This window comes from Lissotriton vulgaris, chromosome 2_1 (assembly GCF_964263255.1).
Source record: "Lissotriton vulgaris chromosome 2_1, aLisVul1.2, whole genome shotgun sequence".
NCBI lineage: Eukaryota > Metazoa > Chordata > Amphibia > Caudata > Salamandridae > Lissotriton > Lissotriton vulgaris.
In genome coordinates, this window is record NC_141687.1 from 1618969537 (window position 1) to 1618994106 (window position 24570).

At 41.2% G+C, this 24570-nt stretch overlaps 1 protein-coding gene across 12 annotated transcripts in view; it reads left to right on the forward strand.

Moving 5' to 3' along the window:
• The window catches only part of EYA3 (EYA transcriptional coactivator and phosphatase 3), a 1455294-nt gene that overhangs the window by 147140 nt on the left and 1283584 nt on the right, over positions 1 to 24570 (forward strand). For all 12 annotated transcript variants that reach the window (XM_086957503.1, XM_086957498.1, XM_086957496.1 and 9 more), the window contains one exon: positions 9657 to 9778. In XM_086957503.1, coding sequence (XP_086813629.1) covers positions 9746 to 9778 — 33 coding nt within the window. In that variant the 5' untranslated portion in view covers positions 9657 to 9745. The remainder of the gene's footprint in view (positions 1 to 9656; positions 9779 to 24570) is intronic.

Below are 24570 nucleotides of genomic sequence, written 5' to 3' on the forward strand. Positions count from 1 at the left end.
TTCCCACACCCACAATCGCAGGGCAATGCGATATGGATGAACTGGTCAGGCAAATTTGCGTACGCTTTTCCCCCAGCACCCCTGATACCGCTGGTGGCACGCAAGCTCAGGCAGCACTTGATGACCCTCATCCTGGTTGCTCCAACGTGGGCTCGCCAACCATGGTACACCACGTTTCTGGAACTGTCCGTGGTACCGCATCAAAGGCTTCGTCTCACGCCCAGCCTTCTGACGCAGAGCCATGGCGACATTCAGCACCCAGATCCGCAACAGCTCAACCTGGCGATCTGGCTCCTGAAGTCCTAGAGTTTGGCTACCTTAACCTTCCTCCGAATTGCATGGACATCATTCGGGAGGCAAGAAAGCCCACTACTAGAGCCTGTTATGCGGCCAAATGGAAGCGGTTTGTCATTTATTGTGCAAACCACAACATCAATCCACTAGATGCTTCCATTCAGAACATCATCTGTTACCTGTTTCATCTGTACCAGTGTAATTTGGCATATACTTCCATCCGCATTCACCTGTCTGCGATGGCCGCATACCTCCAAAATAGACAGCACCTTTCACTTTTCAAGGTGCCTGCTATCAAGGCTTTTCTGGAAGGACTAAAAAGGGTCATTCCACCGCGGACCCCTCCAGCTCCAGAGTGGAACCTCAATGTGGTTCTTACTAGACTGATGGGTCCTCCCTTTGAGCCACTACATTCCTGCGAACTTCAGTTCTTGACTTGGAAGGTGGCTTTCCTAGTAGCAATTACATCGCTACGGAGAGTTAGTGAGCTGCAGGCCCTCACAATCCAGGAACCATTCTTCCAGGTTCATGCTAACAGGGTAGTGCTCCGCACTAACCCTAAATTTCTACCCAAGGTAGTGTCTCAATTCCACATAAACCAAACAATTGAGTTGCCGGTGTTTTTCAAAATCCTGAGTCACTGGCGGAGCGGATGCTTCACACCCTTGACGTCAAGAGGGCCCTGATGTATTACATTGACAGGACCAAGGATTTTAGAAAAACTAAGCAGCTTTTCGTTGCCTTTGCGTCACACCACAAAGGTAACGCTATTTCCAAGGCTGGTATTGCTAGGTGGATCGTGAAATGTATTCAAATCTGTTATGCAAAAGCAAAACGAACTCTTACAATTCCACCAAGAGCCCACTCCACCAGAAAGTTGGGGGCCTCTATGGCCTTCCTTGGAAACATTCCCTTAGAGGACATATGTAGAGCAGCCACATGGTCTACCACACATACATTTACAAAACATTACTGTGTAGACGTGCACTCTAAACAGAAGGCAGCTGTAGGGCAGGCTGTTCTTAAGACACTTTTCCAAACTGCTGCAGCTGGCACGGGCGGCCGCCGCTAATGGAGGGACTGCTATGTATTCTATGCACAGATATGAATTCAGCAGCCCACATGCCTCGAACTGCAAATGCTACTTACCAGTATGCATCTGTTCTTGGCATGTAGGGCTGCTGACATTCATATCGCCCGCCCTCCTCCCCGGCGCCTGTAGCAGCTGCAGTATTCACATATATTCTCATAGCATGGTCATCACTCACAAAGTTCACTCCATCTCGGCCACAATGGCTAAAAACAAGCATTGGAAATGCAATAGGTCTCGCATTAGTAAAGTTTGAGCTATTGGTATTGTAAATGACACTTTTTTTATTTATGTGTTGGTTTTGAAAGTAGCAAAATTAATAGCTTTGTCAGTTACAATGTCAATAGTTTTAACTTTTGCAAATGTGACACCTATAGCATTTGTAATGCAATGTGTGTTGTATTTACCCCCCACGCACCCAACAAAAAATATTAATAATCCGCCCCTTACTGACCCCCACCAGAGAAAAACAGACGTAAGTCACTCCCCGTCGTAAAGGCGCCAATAGTCACGGTGCATCAGCAAGGCGCGGGGGTAGGTGAGGAGAGAGGAAACGGCGGGCGGAGGGTATGAGGGGAGGACGAGGTGCCCAATGAAGGGCGAGGGTGAAGTGGAATGATCTGTGGAGGAAGGGGGTGACAGGAAATATTCACAGTGCGCGAAAGGAGGAAGAAGGCGCTGCGAGGGGATGGGTGGAAGAGACGACAGTGACTTCAAGAGGAGGAAAAAGTGGAAAAAGAAAGAGGGCTGAGGCAGGAAGAGGCGAGCAGAGGGCTAGCTTTCAGTGCACAGCTGATGCAGTGACACTCGGATTAGCGTTTAGTGGTGAGCACAAGAAGGAAATCTAATTATAAGACGTAGAAAAAATCCATGGACGCTACCTGAATTGCTAATGCCACGCTTAGCACTCATAATTTTCTAAACTCAAAAGCAGAAGGGACGAGTTTTAGATGGATGAACTCCTCCATATAGGTATCTCCAAACAATCTAGTAAAAACATATACACATCACCGAGCTATGGCAGTCCTAGAAAGTCCTAAGCCGGCGGTGGACATGGGGTAAGTATTTAGTGCGGCCAAGATATGGGGAGCCTCCAAGTATCCTGCCCCTTGCGCTGGAATCCTAATGCTGTGCAGTAATAATTAAACTACAGGGGCAGGTCCAAAAACACGCTAACCAACTCTGTAATGGCCAACACAAAGTGAGGAACAAAAAATCATAACTTGAAACTTATCCACGCTGCAATTGCAATCTCCCAATGTTCACTGATATATGCCTATGTATACTTACTCTAACTAAGTGTCTATAATAAATGTGTACAGGGCCAAGCAGCGCACAACCTTTTCTTCCACTCGTATCGAGTGGGTCAATTACCGATATCCAAAAATGAATGGCAAGGAATACACATGTCTAAATCCATTACTACTAAGGGCAGACAGTCATCTTAAGACTTGCTTAGCCAAAGAGGCTGCACCTACAACACTTCACCTTGTGGAAACGCTCCTTACCTCGTGTGCAAGCTGTATACAGGGCCCCCGAGATCAGCTTTGTCAGACATGGCTCCATGGGCCAGCCCACTGAAATACCCGGAACAATGAGCCAATAAGCTCCATAGATGTTCAAGTGCCGCTTAGCTGTACTTCTAAAGATATTATCATCATGGTGGCCATCTTTGAAAAGGTGAAAACCGAGACAAACTCCAGCAGTGTCTTCAAAAGCGGGAGAAAGCGTAAATAATAATAAACCGGGAGATCTGCAGCCTCCTAGCCTGCAGAACGGGAAGACGGAGGGCATTTCTGTGGGGAGGGGGGAGGAGAAATGCGACATGGCGGGCAGGGGAGGGGGCGGAGAGGGGAGAGGGAACAGACGGAGGGAAGGCAGATAAGGGGAGGGGGGAGGAGAAATGCGACACGGCGGGGAGGGGGCGGAGCGGGGGCCTGGAGTGCGAGGGGTTTGAACATATGGCTGGGGAGTTGCAAAGACCTTAACACGGCGGGCAGGGGAGGGGGCGGAGCGGGGAGAGGGGAGAGGTGCGACACGGCAGGCAGGGGAGGAGAGTAGGAGGAGGAGGGGGGAGGAGAGTAGGGGAGGCACGGCCTAGCAGCCGTGCAATCAAGAAGTGAGGGGGCGGAGCTGGGGGAGGCTGTGACACAGAGAGTAGGCAAGGCAGGCGGCTGGGGGCATGTGCACGCGCTTTTAAGCTCAATGCGCATGCGCATTGAGCTTAAATTTCTCGTGCACTGCAAGGAATCGCCACGATTCCTTGCAAGTTGGTTCAAGAGTGGATAAGCCCCCATAGTCTCGCAAGCTCGATGCGCATGCGCATCGACAGGCGAGACCTAACAATCTGGGGATGGAGTCGATGCCCATGCGCACTGTAGTCCAGGGGAGGAGCCACCTATCTCGTGATACTTCGAAGACTCTTCCAGGACTACAATGTGCAATCATCCGGACCCAACACTAGGCGGCGATCTATGCACAGATATGAATGTCAGCAGCCCTACATGCCAAGAACAGATGCATACTGGTAAGTAGCATTTGCATTTTCACCCTATACCTCTATTAGTATATCCTCTACCTCCACTCCTCTTCATCCCAAACACCATACCACTACTGTGATGCCCATAGTAACCCTTTCTAGACTCTTCCTTACTCTACCCCTCCATGCATCATCTCATTCCTCCTTTACTAATCCCCCATATCAAGCCTTTTTAGGTCTCGCTCCTAGCGTTGCAGTGCGCAGCAGTGCTCGCGCAGCGAGAGACCTCATGTAGGGTGTTCTGAAAGCTGATACACTTGTGCGTGTATTTTTGTTGTCGTCAGCTGCTATTGGCTTTAGCGCCCGTTAAAAAAAAATAAAAAGGCAGCACGCCATTAGTGAAAGGTGTGTGCATGTCTCAGCTTCTTCAGAAATGTAAACGCCCATGTCCTAGTGGTGTCTGTTATGCGCAGCAGGGGCACAGGCAACAGACTCCCTAACCCCGCTCCTCTGTGGTGCATGCGCACCACTGTTCCTCCTTGGATTGGCTTGTTATACCTTTACAGGCGGTCTTCAAGAGAGAGGGAGGAAAGGGGCGCAATATTGAGAGAGAACGTGTGGATTGAAAAAGAGACAGCGAAGTGAACGGTCTTGGTTTGGGCACTTTTACCTGACTGCTTTTGGTTCCACAGTCCGGCTGTTCTTGGTGGAAACGCTGCGGCCATGCACGGCTCCTGGGCAGCAGGCAGCCATGGGAGGGAGTTGGATAGTGTGGAAGTGCCGAGAGCTTCTTATCTCTATCTCAGCCTTCAGTAACAGCTCTTTAAACAGATAATCCTCCCTTCTGCGGCGAGGCTGCTGCCTCTCCAGCTCGCTCCCTGTGACTAGCTACCGGTGTTGGAGGGGAATCTCCATTAGTATGAATGAATTAATGACATGGTTCAAACACGAGCAAAACAAAGACGCTCCGGTCTATCATGGAAAATGACCCACATACATAAGCAGTGAAACGGAATGGCTCAGAGATACAACTGCAGTGTCTAGGTCTGTGGGGTGGGGGGGGGGGGGGGTAGGCCCTCATCTCCCGCCGCCCACGCTGCCTCTTTCTGTCTTCTCTAGTTTATCAAGTGCAGCCTCATACAGTGTAAAAAGTTGTCAACTCCCCTTATGCACTGTAGCTTAGCAGGCATGGCAGCTACAACCTTTAGGTATAAAGTGTGTTGAGTGCAAGGTGAAGTATAGTTCAGGTATTTACCAAATTGGCAAACCTCTGGAAACGTGAATATTAAAAAAGGACGCCTGTTTTGTTCATAAAAACAGCCAGCTGCGGCTCACATGTGCCTGGCTCTCGTACAACCTTTACAGTTGTACGGCGCCCCCGGATCGCTCCCAGAACGTGCGCTTGCCCTGGGACTGTTAAAACACAAAGGCGGGGGCTGTCCTGCATCTTCTGCCCATGGAGCTGCATGTTCTGGAAACCTGGACTTGTTTTGGGGTATAGACTCCTTCACAAACTCCACTTTCATCTTTTGGGGGCAGTCTTAAGTCTCATAATGCAGGTCACTTGTCTAAATACAGCAGTGATAGCTCGCCTTCGATCTTATAAGGAGCTGAGAATCTAGAACAGCAAGTTCCTCATAATCTGCTTATTGTAGGTCACACGAAGGCAGGGCAAGCCCTTCAGGTGTTGCCCCAACGTAGTGTGGAGTGTGCAGGTTATCAAACACATCTTCAACAGATATAGGTTTATTGGGCAACGTAGATGTGCTGTACGCTTGTTTCTAAAACCAGGAAGGGATTTTGTGTGGCAGTGAAGTTTCCTGTTATTGATGCCCCTGTGCTGTGTACGTTCTCTGTAGCCCATAATAGAAGCACACTTTCAGAGCACACTTTTCAGAGGTCTGGGGTACTGGTCTGTGGGAGATTTGGGTGTCAGCCTAACAGCAGCAGAACTCTCTGGGTGCTAGTATAATGCGCAAGAAAGTCATTCACGTTAGTTGTTTTTCTTTCCGTCTGGTATTTGTAGTACTGCCAATCCCATTGTAGAGTCAGGACTGCAAGACCCATAATGCACAATACAAAGCAAAAACTTGCTCTAGATGAGTAACTTGTTCAATGAAATGAAATTGCTATTTCAAAAAGAAATGCAGGAAAACAGTGCACCCTTCCACATATAACCCCTTTTTGGAAGTAGTAAGCGCTATATAAATGCAATTACATGTATGTAATGGGGTAATACCAGTTCGTAATTGAGTACCACCCGCATGATTTATGTACTCTGCCCTCAAACACACGTTTTAATGGAAAAACGGCAATCCTTTTTATTTTTTTCCCTAATCCACTAATCAGAATTTCTTGTATTTTAGCCATTAGCCAGAGGCTCCTGTATGAGGTATTATTCACCAGTGGACTAACTACCAAAGGCTTTATAACAACAAGCATTGGAAATGCAATAGGTCTCGCATTAGGAAAGTTTGAGCTATTGGTATTGTAAATGACACTTTTTTTTATTTATGTGTTGGTTTTGAAAATAGCAAAAGTAATAGCTTTGTCATTTACACTGCCAATAGTTTTAACTTTCACAAATGTGACACCTATAGCATTTGTAATGCAATATGTGTTGTATTTACGTGACTTAGATGTATTGATATTACAAATAACAATGGTTGTACCACAAGGCTTGTAATCTCACTTTGGCCAAAACTACTGTGCCAGACCGAATCGGTATTACCCAGGGGGTGTAATAGGGTACTGGTGAGAAAGCTCCTCGTTTTTCATCTCCCACCCTCCCAACTCTTGTGGAGCTTTGTGGCAAAGAATTGCAACAAAATACAAATTAGAAATGGTAATAATAAAACATGTATTGGCTGTAGTTATAAAGAACATGTGAGTTTGCAAAGGGCTATTTTGGCGCTACATTGGTTCTAAAAAACAAAGGGCCATATTATCAAGACAGGCGATAAAATGATTGCTGCTTTATCGGCAGAAAACTGCAGCTAAAGCGGCGATAATTGGCTTGATAATATGCTCTATGGAAGTCCAATTGAAGCCAATGTTAAATGTGAAGGACATCTAACATGGGCTTCAATTGGAATTCCATAGAGTATATTATCAAGCCAATTATCGCCGCTTTACCGGCAGTTTTCTGCCGATAAAGCGGCTATAATTTAATCACCTGTCTTGATAATATGCCCCAAAATTCGCAAATTAATATTGCAAAGCTTTATCGTCGCTTGATTGTATACTTCAGATAGATTCATTTCTGTCATGGCATAAACATGCGAAGCATAAGCCACTGTAAAAAAAAAAAAATACATTTACGCAAAACAGATATTTGTGTATGTTTTTCCTGGAACAATCCCAACGTTTCGATGGACTCTCTGCTTTTGGTCACTTTGCATGCACAGACGTTCTTCGGTAATCATATTTGAATATAGAAATGCCTCTGACAGATTCATCAAATATTAGATATATGTTTGTAACAATCTGTTTAAATTGACTAAAATAATCGATTGATTGTAGGGCACACTGCTGAGACATTTACCTATGCCCAAAAAAGTATTGAATACTTATTTAAATTGTAAAATAAAATATTCAAATGCCGATAATGAAAATTCATTTGTAGGTCATAATTTACATCAACTCAAAGCCAAGGAGACGGGGATAATAACTGTTACTGTCAAACGAAAAAGCAATATCTGGCATGAATACGAGGCAACGGTCAAACAGTATGACCAACAGTTCATGTTCCAACAGTTATATAAATATAAAATTGAAGACCCTATTCTGCCAACTAAAACATGTCTCACGGCAGATACTATACTATTCTTGTGTCTCTTTATAAAGCGAGATGTCTAAAACATGCCTGAACCTGCACTGTTTACTTTATGAGACAATAGAAGAAAAACCTTGTGGAAACCAGACAGGCGCCTATAAACACGTTTGGAATTTGTCTCTGATTTTAAAAAGAAATATTTAGCACATTTCCACTAGACGGTGTGTAACACAAAAATGCACCAAAAACTTTGGAAAAGCCCATTTGATAAATTTGAGTCAAACGTCACCGTGCCATTCTGCAATGCCATCATATGAAATCCCAAAGTAAACACGCGGGTAAACTCTTAGGGGGTTTACCTTGAAGCAACCTCCACAATTCCACACCGATGTCAAGTGCACGGAGCTCTGCACTGTTCCACCAGCGTTCCGAACGGCATACGTCAGGATTACATTTAATGAGTGTCACTTAGAGTGCTCTGCAACTGGTAAGACTACAAAATAATACTATCTTTGCATACTGCTTTTTTAATATGAGCTAGCTTCTGTTTAAAAAGGGGAGGCGTGGAGTAATGATTCACAGGCCAGTCACAGGGTCTGATGAAGTTAATTATTTGAACACTTTAACTCCTATGGTGCCGAAGCAAATGAAATGTACTGTGATCTTTTGTTGGAAGCGTTCCCAAAGCAGGTCAAGTGAGATGCTAGTGAAAAAAGACTGCTTTCCTCATATTGATATGAGACTGTATTTATCCGGCCTTAACCTTGCAGAGAGAGGGTGATTATTTTAGGCCCCAATTATCTCCTGTTCAGGAAAGCCGTCCAAACCGAACTGATAACAAGGAGACACGGCCGGGCGAGCCGTGAAACTGAAAACACGGCCGGCCGGCCGTGAAAGCCTTTGATCTGGCAGGGAGTGGAGTGGCACCAAGCTGGGCAACATATGGCTGGCAATTTGATGCTGTGCATGCGCATTTTAGGTCAATGCGCTTGCGCATTGACCTAAAAGCGCACGGGCACAGCACCATATCGCCATCTAGTTAAAGTTTGTTTAAAGCCCTATAGTCTCGCTTCTCTATCAATGCATGCGCATTGATAGGTCACGAGAGCTAAAAAACAACTCCTAAAACTCACTGAAATACCCTGCTACTCGCAGGAATGGCATTTCTACCGAGGCCGCGTGGCATGGTAATTAGATTGGTCTTTTCTTTTTTCTTCATCGTGCATTACAAAAAAAAAACCCATTGAAATGCAAGTGGTCTAGCATTGCTGAATGTTTGCGCTATTGATGTTGTATTACTATTAACAACACCAATAGCTCAACATTTTAGTTATGCGAGACCAATTGCATTGCAAATGCTTGTTAAACTTTCCCATTGACTCTTCCTCCTCCATCTCCCTTTTACTCATCTCAAGTCGCCGCCTACTGCTATGAGCTCCAAAACAAAAAAAGTCTAAGTCCTTCCCTCTTCGATTCCTTCACTATCATTTTCAATCCAAATAACAGACTAACATGCCAAAACATGAATTAGTTTAGTGAAATATGAACTTAATTTACCACTAATCCTTTATTGGTTCTGGAGTAGGATCATCAGGGTAAGCGTTATATAAATGCAATTAAAATAGTAGGACAAATATTTGTCAAAAGTTTTGCTTTGATATGTTAAATGACAGGCCCAGGTTACACCACTTTCCTACAGTTTCATGGTTTATGCCGTATTTGTGATGCTGATTGGTATACTCGCACACACACATCCTTTCGGCTTCCTTAAAGTTACCACCACACCTTTTAATTCATATATGTAAATTTTGCTACTACTTTGTCTACCGTAATTTTGATATAGAGTTTAAAATGTACTGTTCTTGAAAATTATACTTCTGGTTTTTACAGTGCAGCATAAGACCATCCGTAAACAAATGGAAATTGAAAAGCACTTTTGTTTAAAAATATTTTATGGGTTGAGGATGAATAAAATGTTTTGTTTAGTTCATTAACAATGAATATTTTTTGTTTTTCAGGTTACTTTCATAAACTTAACATTTTCGTCAAGTGACATCCTAATAACTTCCTCAACTCTTGCGCTCCTCTCAAATGTCCAAAGACATCAATGGCTAAGAATGATGGAAGCAACCTGCGCTCTGTAAGTAGATAATTCTTTATTACTTTGGCGCTGTTAAAATCAGTTTAGGTAGTTGTAGTTTGTCTGTATATGGCTCTGTTTTTAAAAAGTTCAAAATAGGTGAAGAGTGTAATGTTCTAAGCAGCTAGTCTAAGAATCACTAAGTCTTTGTTCTAGTTTTCAAAGGTTGTGATCAGTTGCTGGCCTCTCGCAAGCAAATGGAAATAAAAATGTCTAAATTTCTTAAGGTTTCTTGCATATGGCCTTTATCCATCAATATTTTTAAATACATGAGACAAATATTGTGTGATAAGTAAGCCTTTTGCTAGCTAGCAGTACTCTAATAAATGGGATTAAATGTCTGCTTTCCAATTCCAGGGCCTTGTTTTGAATGTTGCAGTCCAGTCTCTAGTGGCGCCTCCACGTCAGCCAACATATATTTGGTTGGCAAACAGCATCTCACAAAGTTTTATATTTTTTTCTTTCTTTCCCATTATTGCACATGGTATAGCTTTGTTAAATTGCTTTAAGAAATGTTCACCTGACAATCGCATGGTTCCCTCCATCTAATTTACTAGCAGGGATTAGTCAGATTAGCATAGTGGTTTCACATTTCTTAGGCACAAACCTTGTCGAAAATGGTGAGGATGTGCAGCATGCCAGTTTCCTAACTATTAATAGGTGTTGATGGTCGTCCGTGCAGCTACTATGTCTACCTGCCGCTCTACTATTCCTTATATAACATTTTCAGGTCTCTGCTGGACAGCAGGTGCGCTGTCTCTTCGAGACATGTTTGCACACAGTGAGTTTACAGGCCTCCCGTAATTTAACATTGGTTTGCTTTTGCTTTGGTCTCGTTTCTGTCAGCCTGGTTTGTTAAACCATGCCTATGTCAGGTTCTCTGCTTGTGTTTGACCCTGCCCTGGAGGATGTACACAGTTAGGGTGACCAGATTTTGAAAAGCAAAAACCTGGACAGGTCGGATATAAAAGTAAGACTAAAGCTCTTGGTCTTGCATCTTGTATGTGGCCTGTGCAGTTTTTTGAATAGCCTTGTAAATATGTGCACACATATGCATACACACACACACGCTGAATAGGCTTGTTAATGTGTGTCTGTGCGTGTATGTATTTATATATGTGTGCATGCATGTATATATCCATTTCATTTGTCTTTATTTCGATTTAGAAATCATAAAAGACGACAAAGACTAAACATTACACAATTGAACCTATACATTAGCATTTCGTTCAGCAGATTATCATACCACAAAGCAGTACAAGCTTAGAACCAATCATATATATATATATATATATATATATATATATATATATATATATATATATATCTATACACGTTTCGACCAGGTTGCCCCGGCCTTGATCACATGACATGTCAGGAAAACCCACGCCCTTAAATCTCATGAGGTATGCTCTGGTCACTCCCATTCTAATCATAAACAGTGAAGAAAGACACAATACAAAAAAGTGCAAAGTGCATTCAGCATATTCAACGCAAAAAACATCGTAGTTTCACAATTTAAACATTTCATTGTTGAAACCTCCTATATTGGGTAAAAAATCCAGGGCAAGTGCCCAAATTCTGCTTGTGAAGAGAGAATATGCAAACCATACTATAACATTTAATGGGAAGGAACAGCCCTCATATTGAGTACACCCAGTGTAGTAATGATGAAGTATAGCTAAATCAACAGCCTAACTTCTATTAAAACAATTTTAAAATCGGATGCGAATGTATTAAAGCAATTGGAGCAAAGATAAAAAAGCATATTGTCACCTGCTTATAAATATTGCATATAATGAAGATTTAAAGTTTCAGTCAAATTTATCAACAATACTAGAATAAATATATATATATATATATATATATATATATATATATATATATATATAATAGAATCGTCACAGTTGAATTATTATCAGGTATCTATTAGTTCATAAAGTAAATAAAATGGATTACACCCCATGCCTGAAAAATCCATCAGTAAAACTAGAAAACTAGTAAAACCAATAAAAAAATTCCACAGTATAAAAGGTTTCTCTAAAATCTGAATTAATATATACACATAATTAAAATTGATATTTAAACTCCGCACTTATAATCAATTCACATATCATATTTCATATTTGTAGCAGCATAAGAGAACAAAGTAGACACAGAATTGTAAAATTAATTTAATCTAATTGTATATACAAGATCCTACTAAACCACAATTTTATAAGTGAACCAAATCTTCCCCTGTGTTAAGACCATTCGGTATTTTAGTATTAAGCCGAACTATGTATTGAATCTCCAATTGGCGTACTCTTTTCTCCATATTCCCACCTCGGATGGATTTAGGGACAGAATCAATAACATAGTATCTGAGATCATCCAGTTTATTTTGATGTACTAATTTAAAATTGCGGGCAACCGGATAAGTTGGGTCCGAGTTAACGATTGCCCGCAAGTGCTGCAGGATCCTATTAAAAACAGGGAGTTTTGTACTGCCAACATAGGCAAGTTGACAGGTGCACTCTAATATATAGACCGCATACTCGGTTTTGCATGTGTAATAACCATTTATTTTGTTAGGCATGTTAGTGAAGGGGTCCACAAAAAATTGTTTGACCCCAAACTTACATGCCCTACATGAAGTACATTTTACGAAACCTTTCCTATCAGTCAACCAATTTTTAGGATTGGTTACTTCAGGACTAGTTTTTACCAAAGCATCCCGCATTGAGGGTGCTCTATTAAATGTGATTGTGGGTTGGTTTAAAAGCTCGGGGATAATGTGATGTCAGTATGCAGGATGGGCCAATGTTTACTAACAATCTTCCTGATTGCCAGTTCCTGATTACTAAAAATAGTAATCAACCTCACTGTAGGCTTTGAACTTAACTGTTCAAGAGCCTCAACCGGCGTGACAATCTCATTTGAAGAAGTACCCTTCTTTAATTTATCTAGGGCTGCTTGTAAATCCTTATGATTATACCCTCTGGCCATAAATCTCTCCTTGGATTCTTCTAAACAAATGTCTAAGTCCTCTTTCCTGCTGCAAATCCTTTGGATATGCAAAAATTCCCCATAGGGGATGATCTTAATAAGGTGTCTGGGATGAGCGCTGCTGGCATGGAGAATAGAATTCCCAGCTGTAGTTTTGCGATGTAATTTAGTACAAATGGTCTTATTCTCCACAAAAACTTCAACGTCCAAAAATTCTACCCTACTGTCACTAACCTGCGCTGTAATAAAAAATTATGACACAAATTAAGGGAATTGGTGTTTAGTTTGCTGACGAACTCAAGTGCTGACTCCTTTGAGCCCTTCCACACGACGAACATGTCATCGATTAACCTCCACCATCTGATGACATGTTCAGAAACGTCATCCACATGTGTTTGCAAGAGGATGTGTTTCTCCCACCAGCCAACGTGCAAGCACGCATAGCTAGGAGAGAAACACGCCTCCATTGCGACACCCCGGACATGATGATAAAGTTACTTATTAAAAATAAAGAAATTATTAGTTAAACATAGTTCCGTCATGCGGAGCAACATTTTATTGTGTTCGTTGTAGCAAATGTTTCTGTCGGACAAAAAATGCTTAAAAGCATTCAAGCCATCCTGGTGGTTTATGCTGGTGTATAGGGAACAGATGTCCATCACTAACAAGTGATGGCCATCCTCCCATACCACTTCTTTAAGCTTCTCCAAAAAATGGCCTGTATCTCTAATAAATGAAGGCAGGTTAGAAACATAATCATGGAGGAAAAAATCGATAGATTTAGACATTGTCTCCAGCAGGCTACCTTGGGCGGAGATAATTGGACGTCCTGGCACTGGGGTAACTTGCTTGTGTACCTTAATGAGTAAATATAAGGTTGGAGTAATAGGGTACTCAGTTCTTAAAACATTGTACTCGTCCTTCTCCATTAAACATTCCCTTTTCCACTGTGACAATTATTTGAATATGTGATCTTTAACCTTTAATAAAATTGGGAAAGCTACCTGCTTGTAACACATCATCATCAAGCTGTTTTCTTGCTTCCTCAAGGTATGCATCACGAGGCCAAAGAACAATATTCCCGCCTTTGTCAGCCTTGTTGATTATGATGTTCTTTTCTTTACCCAATTTGTCCAGGCGGGAATATTGTTGCTCCCTATATTGGCCCTTACTATTCATAGAAATAAATTTTCTGTGGAGGGTTTTAAGGTCACTAATAACGAATCTCAAAAAATGTCTATGGCATCCCTTGCCATAATCGGCATAAATGTGGATGGTGGGCGAAAAGGAGTGAAAGCAGCGCTAGAGGTTGAAATACCCATACCTATCAAATCATCCTGAGTATTGAGAACAACATCCTCATTCAAATCAGCTAAAACATTTGCTGTACGCAGCGTAGTGACATCAGCTACCTGAAACAATGAACTTGGTTGGTTGACTGTAATAATGGATGTAGCTTTAGAGCTTGCTTTCTTTTTTTTTTTTTTTTTTTTTATTATTTTCTGGCAGAGGTAATACATACAAGGATAAAACAAAAATGAGAAATCCAACATAATTCTTTACAAAAAGCAACCATTATACACTTTAAATCCAATTATCAATTGGTGACCATAGCTTCCGACCAAAAGTCTTCTTTTTGAGTCCTTTCAATTTATAAACTGCTTTATCCATTCTATAAACATTTAGCAGCTTTCCCAGCCATAGTTCAAAAGTTGGTGGATCAACATCCAGCCATCTGGAAGTAATACAAGCTCGATAGATAGACATTCCCATAAACAAAAAATATTCTTGATCTGTCTTTAAATTCCGAGAGGGAAAATAAACACCAAAGATAATAATAGTAGGATGAAGCGTAATCCGTACATGTAGCAAATTAGACAGAAACTTTTCAATCTTCTCAATATATACAGCAAGTTTGGTACAGCTATAAAACATATGAATTGAGTCGGCTGCTAAAATTCCACAGCGGCTGCAGTTAATACCTTTTGAAGATTTCCATTTTACCAGTTTTGCAGGTGTATAATAAAGATCTAAGGTGGACATAAAATGTTGACTCTTAAGAGAGCTATTAATTAGTGTCCTATTGCTCATCTCAAACACTTTTACCAAATCAATCCCTGCAGTGCCGATCTTTCTCTCCCATTTCAGGGTATGATGATCAAGATCATTCTGCATCCTGTTATTCATTAACTGGTAAATGATACCAATACAACTGTTCTTTCTGGAGCTTTCTAGAATGTCAATTGTTTCCATAGTATCGGTAAATAAAACATTTTTTTTTTCCAGGAAGCTGCGAATCTGTAGGTATTTAAAAAAATCGTTCCTAAATAAACCAAATGTCTCTTGTAATTTAGAAAAGGACATAAGAGACCCGTTTTGGTACAATTGGCCCAGTAAATAAATCTGACTCATACGCCATCGATAAATTACCTTATCTTGGAATATTCCGGGTAATATCTTATTTTCAGATAAAGGGGTGTAATAATTCAATTTTGGAATTATATGTAAAATTTTGTTCATTTGCCGCCAAATTAACCATGCAGCAAGAAGCACCTTGAATTTTGTTTTTTTATAGTAACTGGGTTCAATTACTTTCAGCAGGCATTGCCGCGCATGGGTACCTAGGAGCATTTCAAAAATAGAAGGTGAAATAGCTGGGTCTGATACGTAATCGTGGAAAAGCAGAACCCGAAAAGTTTTCAGAGCAATAGCCCAGTAATACAATTTAAAATTCGGAAGCCCCAAACCAGCACAATCTGATGGGAGAGTACACCATTTTAGAGATCTTCTAGCACGATGGTACCCCCACAAAAACCTCGACACCATTCTGTCTATTCTGTTGAAAAGGGACATTGGGAAAAATAGAGGAATAGTACGGAAAAAATACAAAAATTTTGGAAAAATCATCATCTTAATAACATTAGTTCGACCATACAATGACAAATGTAAATTATTAAATCTTTCTAACGTTCTGTTGGTAGATATGAGTAGGGGGTCTAAATTTAATGCGACAATGTCCTCAACCTTAGAAGATAAAGTAACGCCAAGATATGAACCAGTAGAATTTAGTGGAATATCAGTGGGTTTACCCGTTTCCGAATGTATAATCTGAGTTTTCGTTATGTTTAGCTTGTAGCCGGAGACCTTCCCGAACTCATTGGCCAGATCGATTATTGTGGGTAGCGCAGAGGAGACATCAGAAGTGACAATTGCGACGTCATCCGCATACGCTAAAACTTTATGGTCAATTTCAAAAAGACGAACTGGTGGAATATTAGGTTCCAAAATAAGTCTACTCAAATAAGGTTCTAAATATAACGCAAATAAGAGCGGGGAGCAAGGGCACCCTTGTCTAGTCCCTCTCGTGATTGAAAAAGATCTCGATTGATCAGTGCCTAATCTAATTATGCCCTTAGGAGCAGAGTAAAGCGAGCGCACCGCCTGAATAAATTGTGGGGGAAACCCCTTCCCTTCTAACACAGTCCAAAGGAATCCCCAGTCTACTCTGTCAAACGCTTTTTCAGCATCGAGTAAGATCACCCCAACTGGGGATTCCTTTGCCTGTGCCCAATCTAAAAGAGTGATCACGCGTTTAACGTGATCAGTAGTATCTCTACATCTGATAAAACCGTGTTGAATATTAGACACTAAACTGGGCATTACCTGGTTAAGTCTATTTGCAAGAATTTTGGAATAAATCTTGCTGTCTGCCGTAATAAGTGATATGGGTCGATATGAGCCCAGATCTTTCGAATCCTTGTTTTTCTTCAAAAACACCACTATAATAGCGGTAGACCATGAATCAGGTGGTTTCCCTTGAAATGCTGAATTAAAGATCTTTATAAGCTCTGATTTCAGCATATGTCTAAATGACCGATAAAATTCGAGAGGTATCTGGTCAAATCCCATGGCTTTGCCAGCCGCAAGACTCAGAATGGCTTGCTCAATCTCATCCCAACTTATTGGGCGTCGAAATAAATCAGACTCTACACATCCCAATAATGATTGATTGGTACTGTGAAAATAATTTACAGGATTCAAAGTCAAAGACACCCCTACCCTCGTCTGTCAGTACCCGGAGTAACAGGAGAAACGACGAGGGTCGAACGCTGAGAAGAGCGGAATCGGGCGGCGAGGGATTCGTGATGGCCGATGGCCGAGGCTGCACCCCCAACTCTTGCTAATACAACAACAAAGCAGGGTAAGAATTCCAGCAGACCTCCTGCCAAGTATAAAGAGGTTGTAAATGTTAAGGATGCCACGTTACAAACTTTGCCTGCCCTATTTGAGAAACAAGTGACTAGAAAAAAAACAATAACTGATGTCAATGTTAATGTGCAAGGCTTAGATGAGACGGAGTCGCGTTCTGATCAACCCACTATCACAGTTGTAATTGACAATAATCCGTCAAATCACTCTCCGAACTTGTTGTTGGGTAAACCTTCGAAGAAGGGTATTATGGGGGATGTAGTCTCTGGAGGTCCCGGTATTAGTCGCTCATGTTCTCTTCCCACGCTGTCTGTACTAATATCAGCAGAAAATGACCAACAGAAAATGATGGTTGACTCTACACAGTGTACTACTCTGGAAAACTCGGATAAGTTCTTTTCTTTGTCGGAACTTTCCTCGGATGAGACGACAGGTGTTCACAAAGACTGGGCTGAGATCAGTTGTGAGAGTCTATCCTCAGATGGCGAAGTCAGTATGAGCCCTGACGCTAATACAGCTACTGCCATAAAAAAGAAACTCTTGAAAAAGCGGTCACTACGTGCAGGGAGTAAAGAAGCTGTCTCAAATTCACCCAGAGGAGGTAGTACCTTACCTTCTAATTCAGCTCCTGACGTTACTGACACGGTGGGAGACAACTCTAACTCCGTTTCTGGATCCGCTACAGCACAGGACAGTAGTGAAGGCTGTGAGGAGATCACTCTGAAAACGATCTATGACACCATGATGAGCCACAGGGCCGAAAGTAAGGCCGAAAATTTACGTACGCAGGTGACCTGTGCTAAGGTCAAAAATTCAGTCCGCCGTGCAATTAAGATGTGCTCTGAGACCACCGATAGAGTTGTCGAAGCAGAGGCTAGAATTGCAGCTCTGGAAGAAGAAAGTATGGCACAGAGACAGGAAGTTGGCGATCTTACAGCCTTAAAAGATGACCTGTCCGATAAGATTGCTAGTTTGGAGAATCAGGCCCGTAGAAGTAATCTACGTTTTTTGGGAATTCCTGAAAATAAAGAAGGATCTGATCCGAGGAGGTTCATTATCAATCTACTGAAAGATGCCTTTCCTGAAATGGTAGACTGGGACTGGGCACGAGAAGTACAACGTGCGCACAGGTTTCCCTTCACTGTGCGGAATCCACGACAAGGCCAAGCAAACTACCCTAGGGCTATTCTGGTCTCATTTAATAACTTTCTTGCCCGCGAAGCCATTTATGGACATGCGAGACCAGATAAGAAAGCAGATGGTCTCGGATGCCAGTTCTTTGTTCGACCGGACTATTGTCAAGCTACAGTGGCCCAACGGTGGAGGTTGAGACAGCTGATTCCTGATTTCCAAAAGAAAGAGGCTACCGTTTTTCTTCAAGGACCAGCAAAGCTAAAGATTGTATTCAAGGGCACAGTCAGATACTTTACTTCAGAGGTCAAAGCCAAAGAATACTTGGACTCTATCTGATTAATAAATCAGATGCTAAGGCCTTTATTGAATACAAGGTTATTATGTTGTAGGATTATGAGGAATATAAGGGGTGGTAGTTTATGTATTCTTGTCGAAGCTTCAATCTTCTTCTTTCTCTATTTTTCTTTCTTTTAAATAAGACTGATAAGCGTCTTTCTTTCTTTTTTTCTCCTCTAATTTTTCTATGGTTTTTTTCTCATTCCCTTTCTTCCTGTATGGACGCCATGGCCCAGGGACATGGCACCCATACGTTCTAGGAACTGGTAGTTCCTATGCCTCCTATAGTGGGGAGGGTGGGGGGAGGGGTTCTGGGGCGATGGGTGGGGGTGGGAAGGGGTAAGGGTTGGTGGTGGGGGTGTAAGGCAGAGGTATTCAGTGCAAGGATGTTTAATTGGTATTTCAGTTGGTATTCAAGTTGCAGTAGTGAGGGTTACACACTGTTGATGTTTGCTAATTTTTTCTTAATCACTATGTCAATATGGGGAAAAAGGTGAAAAAGGTGAAAATATGTACAATTAACATTAATGGTCTCAATGACTTCAAAAAGATTGGAATGTTTCGTTCTATGATTCAGACACTGTCTATCGATTTATTATGTATACAGGAAACACATATTGCATGGGATAAGCGCTCACTTTTGGACAAGCTGGGATTGGATGTGCTACTTGTTTCTAAGCAGATGGGTATAAAAAGAGGTGTTGCTATATGTATGCGAAAAGGAGTTGGGAAGTGTCTGAAAACTTCTGCTGATAAATGGGGTAGATGGGGACTTGCTGAGCTAATCATTGGTGGAGCCAAATTTACTTTATGCTGCATGTATGGTCCAAACTTAGATGATGGGGAAGTTTTTAATACGATTAATGCAGAACTAGCTATGTGGACGCAACCCATTATAATATGTGGGGATTTTAATATTCATTTATCGGCTGATTGGAATATTAAACTAGGTAGGAGATATACGGGATACAAACCTAGAACATATAGTGCCCTTAGGGAGTTGGTTCTGAATAATGGACTAACGGATGTTTGGCATAAAATGCACTCTAAAGATCCTGGATATACCTTCTATTCTAGCCCACATCGAAAGTTTGCCCGACTAGATTATTTTTTTACATCTTCGCAGTTTTTGGATTCAATTAGTGTCGAAATTCTACCCCAAGTCATTTCAGACCATAATCCCATAATTGCTGAGATCGAGGTCCTTACAGAATTTCAGAACACAAGCAGGTCTTGGTCATTTCAGAGAAATTTGTTATGTGATGAAGAATATTTGCAATCTATGACGACTATTATTAATGATTTCTTTTTAACAAATAACGATACTGCCTCCCCACCAGTGGTCTGGGACACTTTTAAATCAATCGTACGTGGAGAGACAATCAGTTTCGCAAACTTTAAGAGAAAAAAAATTCAAATAGAATTTAAGGAAAGGTTAAATAAGATTAGGTTAGCCGAGATGGATCTTGCGACGGCATGTAAGAATAATATAAGCATAGAAGACGCGCAATTACGTCTAATAATTGAGCGTTCTGGTCTACGGACCCATCTAGCAGATAAAGTAGCATTAGATTTTAAGCAATATAAAACAGAACGGTATGAGTATAGCGAGCGCACCGGTAAAATCCTAGCACAACGTCTCCGTCAGAAATCCTCTGTTAATGAAATTCAGGGTGTCAATGACATGAAAGGGGACTTTCATGAATGTAGGGAAGGAATTTTAGAATCATTCCTGGAATTCTATAAAACATTGTATAATGACCTCAACAATGAAGTAGGTAGAGCTTGCTTTCTTTAGCTTGTGGAACTTAACTAATTTCAACTTTCTGATAAATTTAAAAATGTCAATACGAGATTGGACATACTTAAAATTACTTTTTGGACAGAAAGAAAGTCCCAAAGACAAAAGCTGAAGTTTTGCAGTATTTAATTTGAGTTCAGTCATATTAATAACAGTATTAGCAGTTGATGTAATTGCTGCCTCTGACTGACTTTTCTGAATTGTTAGTTTCTTTTGTTGAAGCCTCCGCGCCTTCCTCCTCTCTTTGCGCTGTTGGTTGCGCCTCTGACATTTTGGGGCTGTATTTGGGGTACTCTCGGTCTCAGGGTTTGACGGCGATCCTCTACCATGAACCCAAATTCCTCGAAGGGACTGACGTTTTGGGGTTCTTGCATGTTTAAATGATGGTCAATCTCATTTGGAATAGATTTCACACTACTAGATAGCACACTTTCACCAGAAACAGATGTGGCACCAACACCCGTACTTTGATTGATTGAGATTAAAGGAGGCTGAACTTGGTTATTCGCTAGCTTTTTCACATTATCGAAACGCTTGGCAAAAGTAAAAATACGTCCAGTCTCGTTTATCACGCGCAAATTTGGTTATCTTTCGATTCATTATTATGTTCTCATGTTTATCAAGGCGTTTTTTAATCTCTTCTCTTCCCTTCTTCACCACATCCTTTTGGTCAAGTGCATCCAATTCATCAATGAGTAAATCAATTTCTGCCGCAATCTCAACTCTATCGATTTCGGCGTAATTCACTAGCATCATTACCATATTCATTGAGCATTCTAAGTTGTTTGTCGCCCACTCCTTAAGCATCAAGGGGTTAGGCTTTTCAAATGAAGGAGCTATTAACACACGCAAACCCCTGGGCACCATTCCAGCCTCTTTGTACTTTTCCAAAGATTTTCGCTCCCACCACTTTGTTAGTTCATTTCTCTGCAGCTTCTCCAATTTTTTAAGCAGGCTTTTAACATCCTTCTCATCAGTTGTTTGCGCCTTCTGTTGACCGGTTCCAGTAGTTACCGGCATATTAGCAAACATCGCATCCGCGCGTTCATCGCGGTTCCGGAGCACATCTGTTGTGGACGCCATAGCGTATAGAGTGGGAAAATCAAGTTATGCACAGTTCATTAAAGCAGGTGATCCCCTTCGTGGAGCACACTTAAGCCCAACGCACCTTCTTATCGTATAGGAATCACACACTCCTTCAGATCTTCACACCCGCTAATTGTAAGACAACACGGGCTCCTTCAGCGCTCGGAGTGTAACGCGGCTCACCTGTTCAATAAGCCGACCTGGGCCTTGGAGTCCTCCGACACTGCGATCCTTACAGCTCACTTGCAACCGGCTTACCGCTCACTCTGTCCGCGCTCGGAACTACCTCGCTTTCCGCCTTGCGGCGGGCTGGATGATTGTACCACTTCCGGGTCAAGAAGAATATCGCAAAGCGATAGCAGCCGCCACAATCCAGCGCCTACCGTGAAGAGGGTCTTTTGAACACGCCGACAGCCACAGCGTGTTGAAATCAATGGAAACCAAGTCTTTCAATGAGCAAACGAGAACCTCCACGTCGCTTCACCATCAGGAACTGACCACCATAAAGGTAATTTTATAAAGTGCAATTTATTCCTTTTAAATCACAACATGACTCGTTTCGACCAGGTTGCCCCGGCCTTGATCACATAACATGTCAGGAAAACCCACGCCCTTAAATCTCATGAGGCATGCTCTGGTCACTCCCATTCTAATCATAAACAGTGGAGAAAGACACAATACAACAAAAGTGCAAAGTGCATTCAGCATATTCAACTCTCAATGAGCAAAAAACATCGTAGTTTCACAATTTAAACATTTCATTGTTGAAACCTCCTATATTATAAAAAAAAAATATATATATATATATATATATCTATATCTATATCTATATCTATATCTATATATATATATATATATATATATATATATATATATTCACTGAAAAAACCATAGGTTTCACACCAGTTATAGTTAGGAATTAGCATTTAAAAAACCTATTAAATTCACTGAAAAAACCATAGGTTTCACACCAGTTATAGTTAGCTGGAAATTTTACTGATATAAAACCATTGAAATTCCCACGTTATAGTTAGTCGGACTCACTATAACTTGCGCGTGCAATGCACTGCTGATGACATCACATATTACATCACTCATGACATGGTCAGTGACATCACTCATGACATCACTGATGACACCATCCTTGTGACACAGTGACAGACCTCCTCTCACTGTAAAGTAACCTTTCAAACACATATTGAAAAATAGAAACTAACATTTTCAAAAAAGTGCATATACCCATACCAGTTACAACAACCAATTCAGTAATTTCACCATCTATATACAACTTCACACATTCACCAACAGTTTTATGTATTCACTCATACATATACTCACTCATCATATGTAGTGATACCCCTATTCATTCTGTTACACACCGACAGTCATCAAAAACTTACTCATACATATACTCACACATGCAAATAAACTAATAAACATCCATTTATTTGCATATACAACTATACACACATTAGCACATTACTTCTAAGGAAACTTACACATACTTACTCTCTTAAACAATCACTTATAGAAACACATACTTATTTAAACAGGAACTCTTTCAATCTCTCAATCTCACACATACTTACTTATATACATCAATGCTCATATATACAAGATTAAAACATATGTAGTTACTCATAAAGACACTAGTGAGAGAGGCATTCACTCACTAACACACACATATACACACTCATCCACCCATACAGTCCTGCACATATGCTGTCTTCAAAACACATACAAACAGTGAGTCAGTCATTGATGCATCTATGTGCTAAGTAACAGCCCCACCAAACCATACAGACACTCATACTGATACTAAAAAAACATCTAATAACCCATATACACACACATGTAGCTACTCACCAACCCATGCAGCCACTTATACACAAAGTAAAACACGGATACATATATTTAAATATTAAAACATTACTCGCTAATATATGTATTCACTAAGATACACTTAATAAGCCAGTTAACCAATCAATTTTTTTTTAAAAACATCCATTTAGACACTTATTTAAACATTTATTCTTCCATCGACCTTAACATATACATATATAAAACATATTTATTTTTCAGAAAGACAGACATTCACTGGATGGTGTCATCAGTGATGTCATGAGTGATGTCACTGACCATGTCATGAGTGATGTAATATGTGATGTCATCAGCAGTGCATTGCACGCGCAAGTTATAGTGAGTCCGACTAACTATAACGTGGGAATTTCAATGGTTTTATATCAGTAAAATTTCCAGCTAACTATAACTGGTGTGAAACCTATGGTTTTTTCAGTGAATTTAATAGGTTTTTTAAATGCTAATTCCTAACTATAACTGGTGTGAAACCTATGGTTTTTTCAGTGAATTTCAAAGGTTTTTTAAATGCAAATTCCTAACTATAACTGGTGTGAAACCTATGGTTTTTTCAGTGAATTTCAAAGTTATTTAAATGCTAATTCCTTTGTATATCGAGTTTCTAACCTTTTTTTTTTTTTACAATTTGCTGTTTTTTTTAAGTATTCATTTTTTTTATAATTTTTTTCTTTTGCGCTCTGGGTGCGCGCTCGGGGAAGCTTTCAGCTAAGCTCTCCTGTAAGCTTCTCCGTGCGCTCATCTGAAAGCGCACCCAGAGCGCAACTGTCGTTCGTGAAAAAAAAATATGAATGAAAAGTTAATAATAATGCAAAACATTTCGTACCATACAAATAAAATTTTTTTTTTTTTAATATGGAAAATGATTATGCATTTCTATTAAAGATTGATGACGTCACTTCGGCGCGCAACGTACGTGCCCTCGGAAGCGCCTACGTGCGCGGCTCCTAAACGCACGCAAAAGCGCCTACGATCGCGCCACGTTTGCGCCCCGGAAGCGCCTACGATCGCGCCACGTTTGCGCCCCGGAAGCGCCTACGATCGCGCTGCGTAAACGCACCCGGAAGTGCACCTGAGCGCGCAGCGTAAGCGCGTCGGGTCATGTGACCCTAAAATAACACTTTTCATTGGTTGCTAACAGTTTTTTTTTACAATGAATGAAATCCCCACCCATTTCCTTCACTTCTTCTTTCACTTTTGTGACTGAAAGACCTGCCTTTTTTGCTGCTCCATATTCCTGGATTCATCATGGCTGCCAGACCATCCAGCAGTGAAGATGACTCCAATGATTTCATTGATGAAGAGCCTCCTACCCCAAAGGTGAAGGGACATTTCATCTGGAAATTTTTTAAGTTTCCAGAAG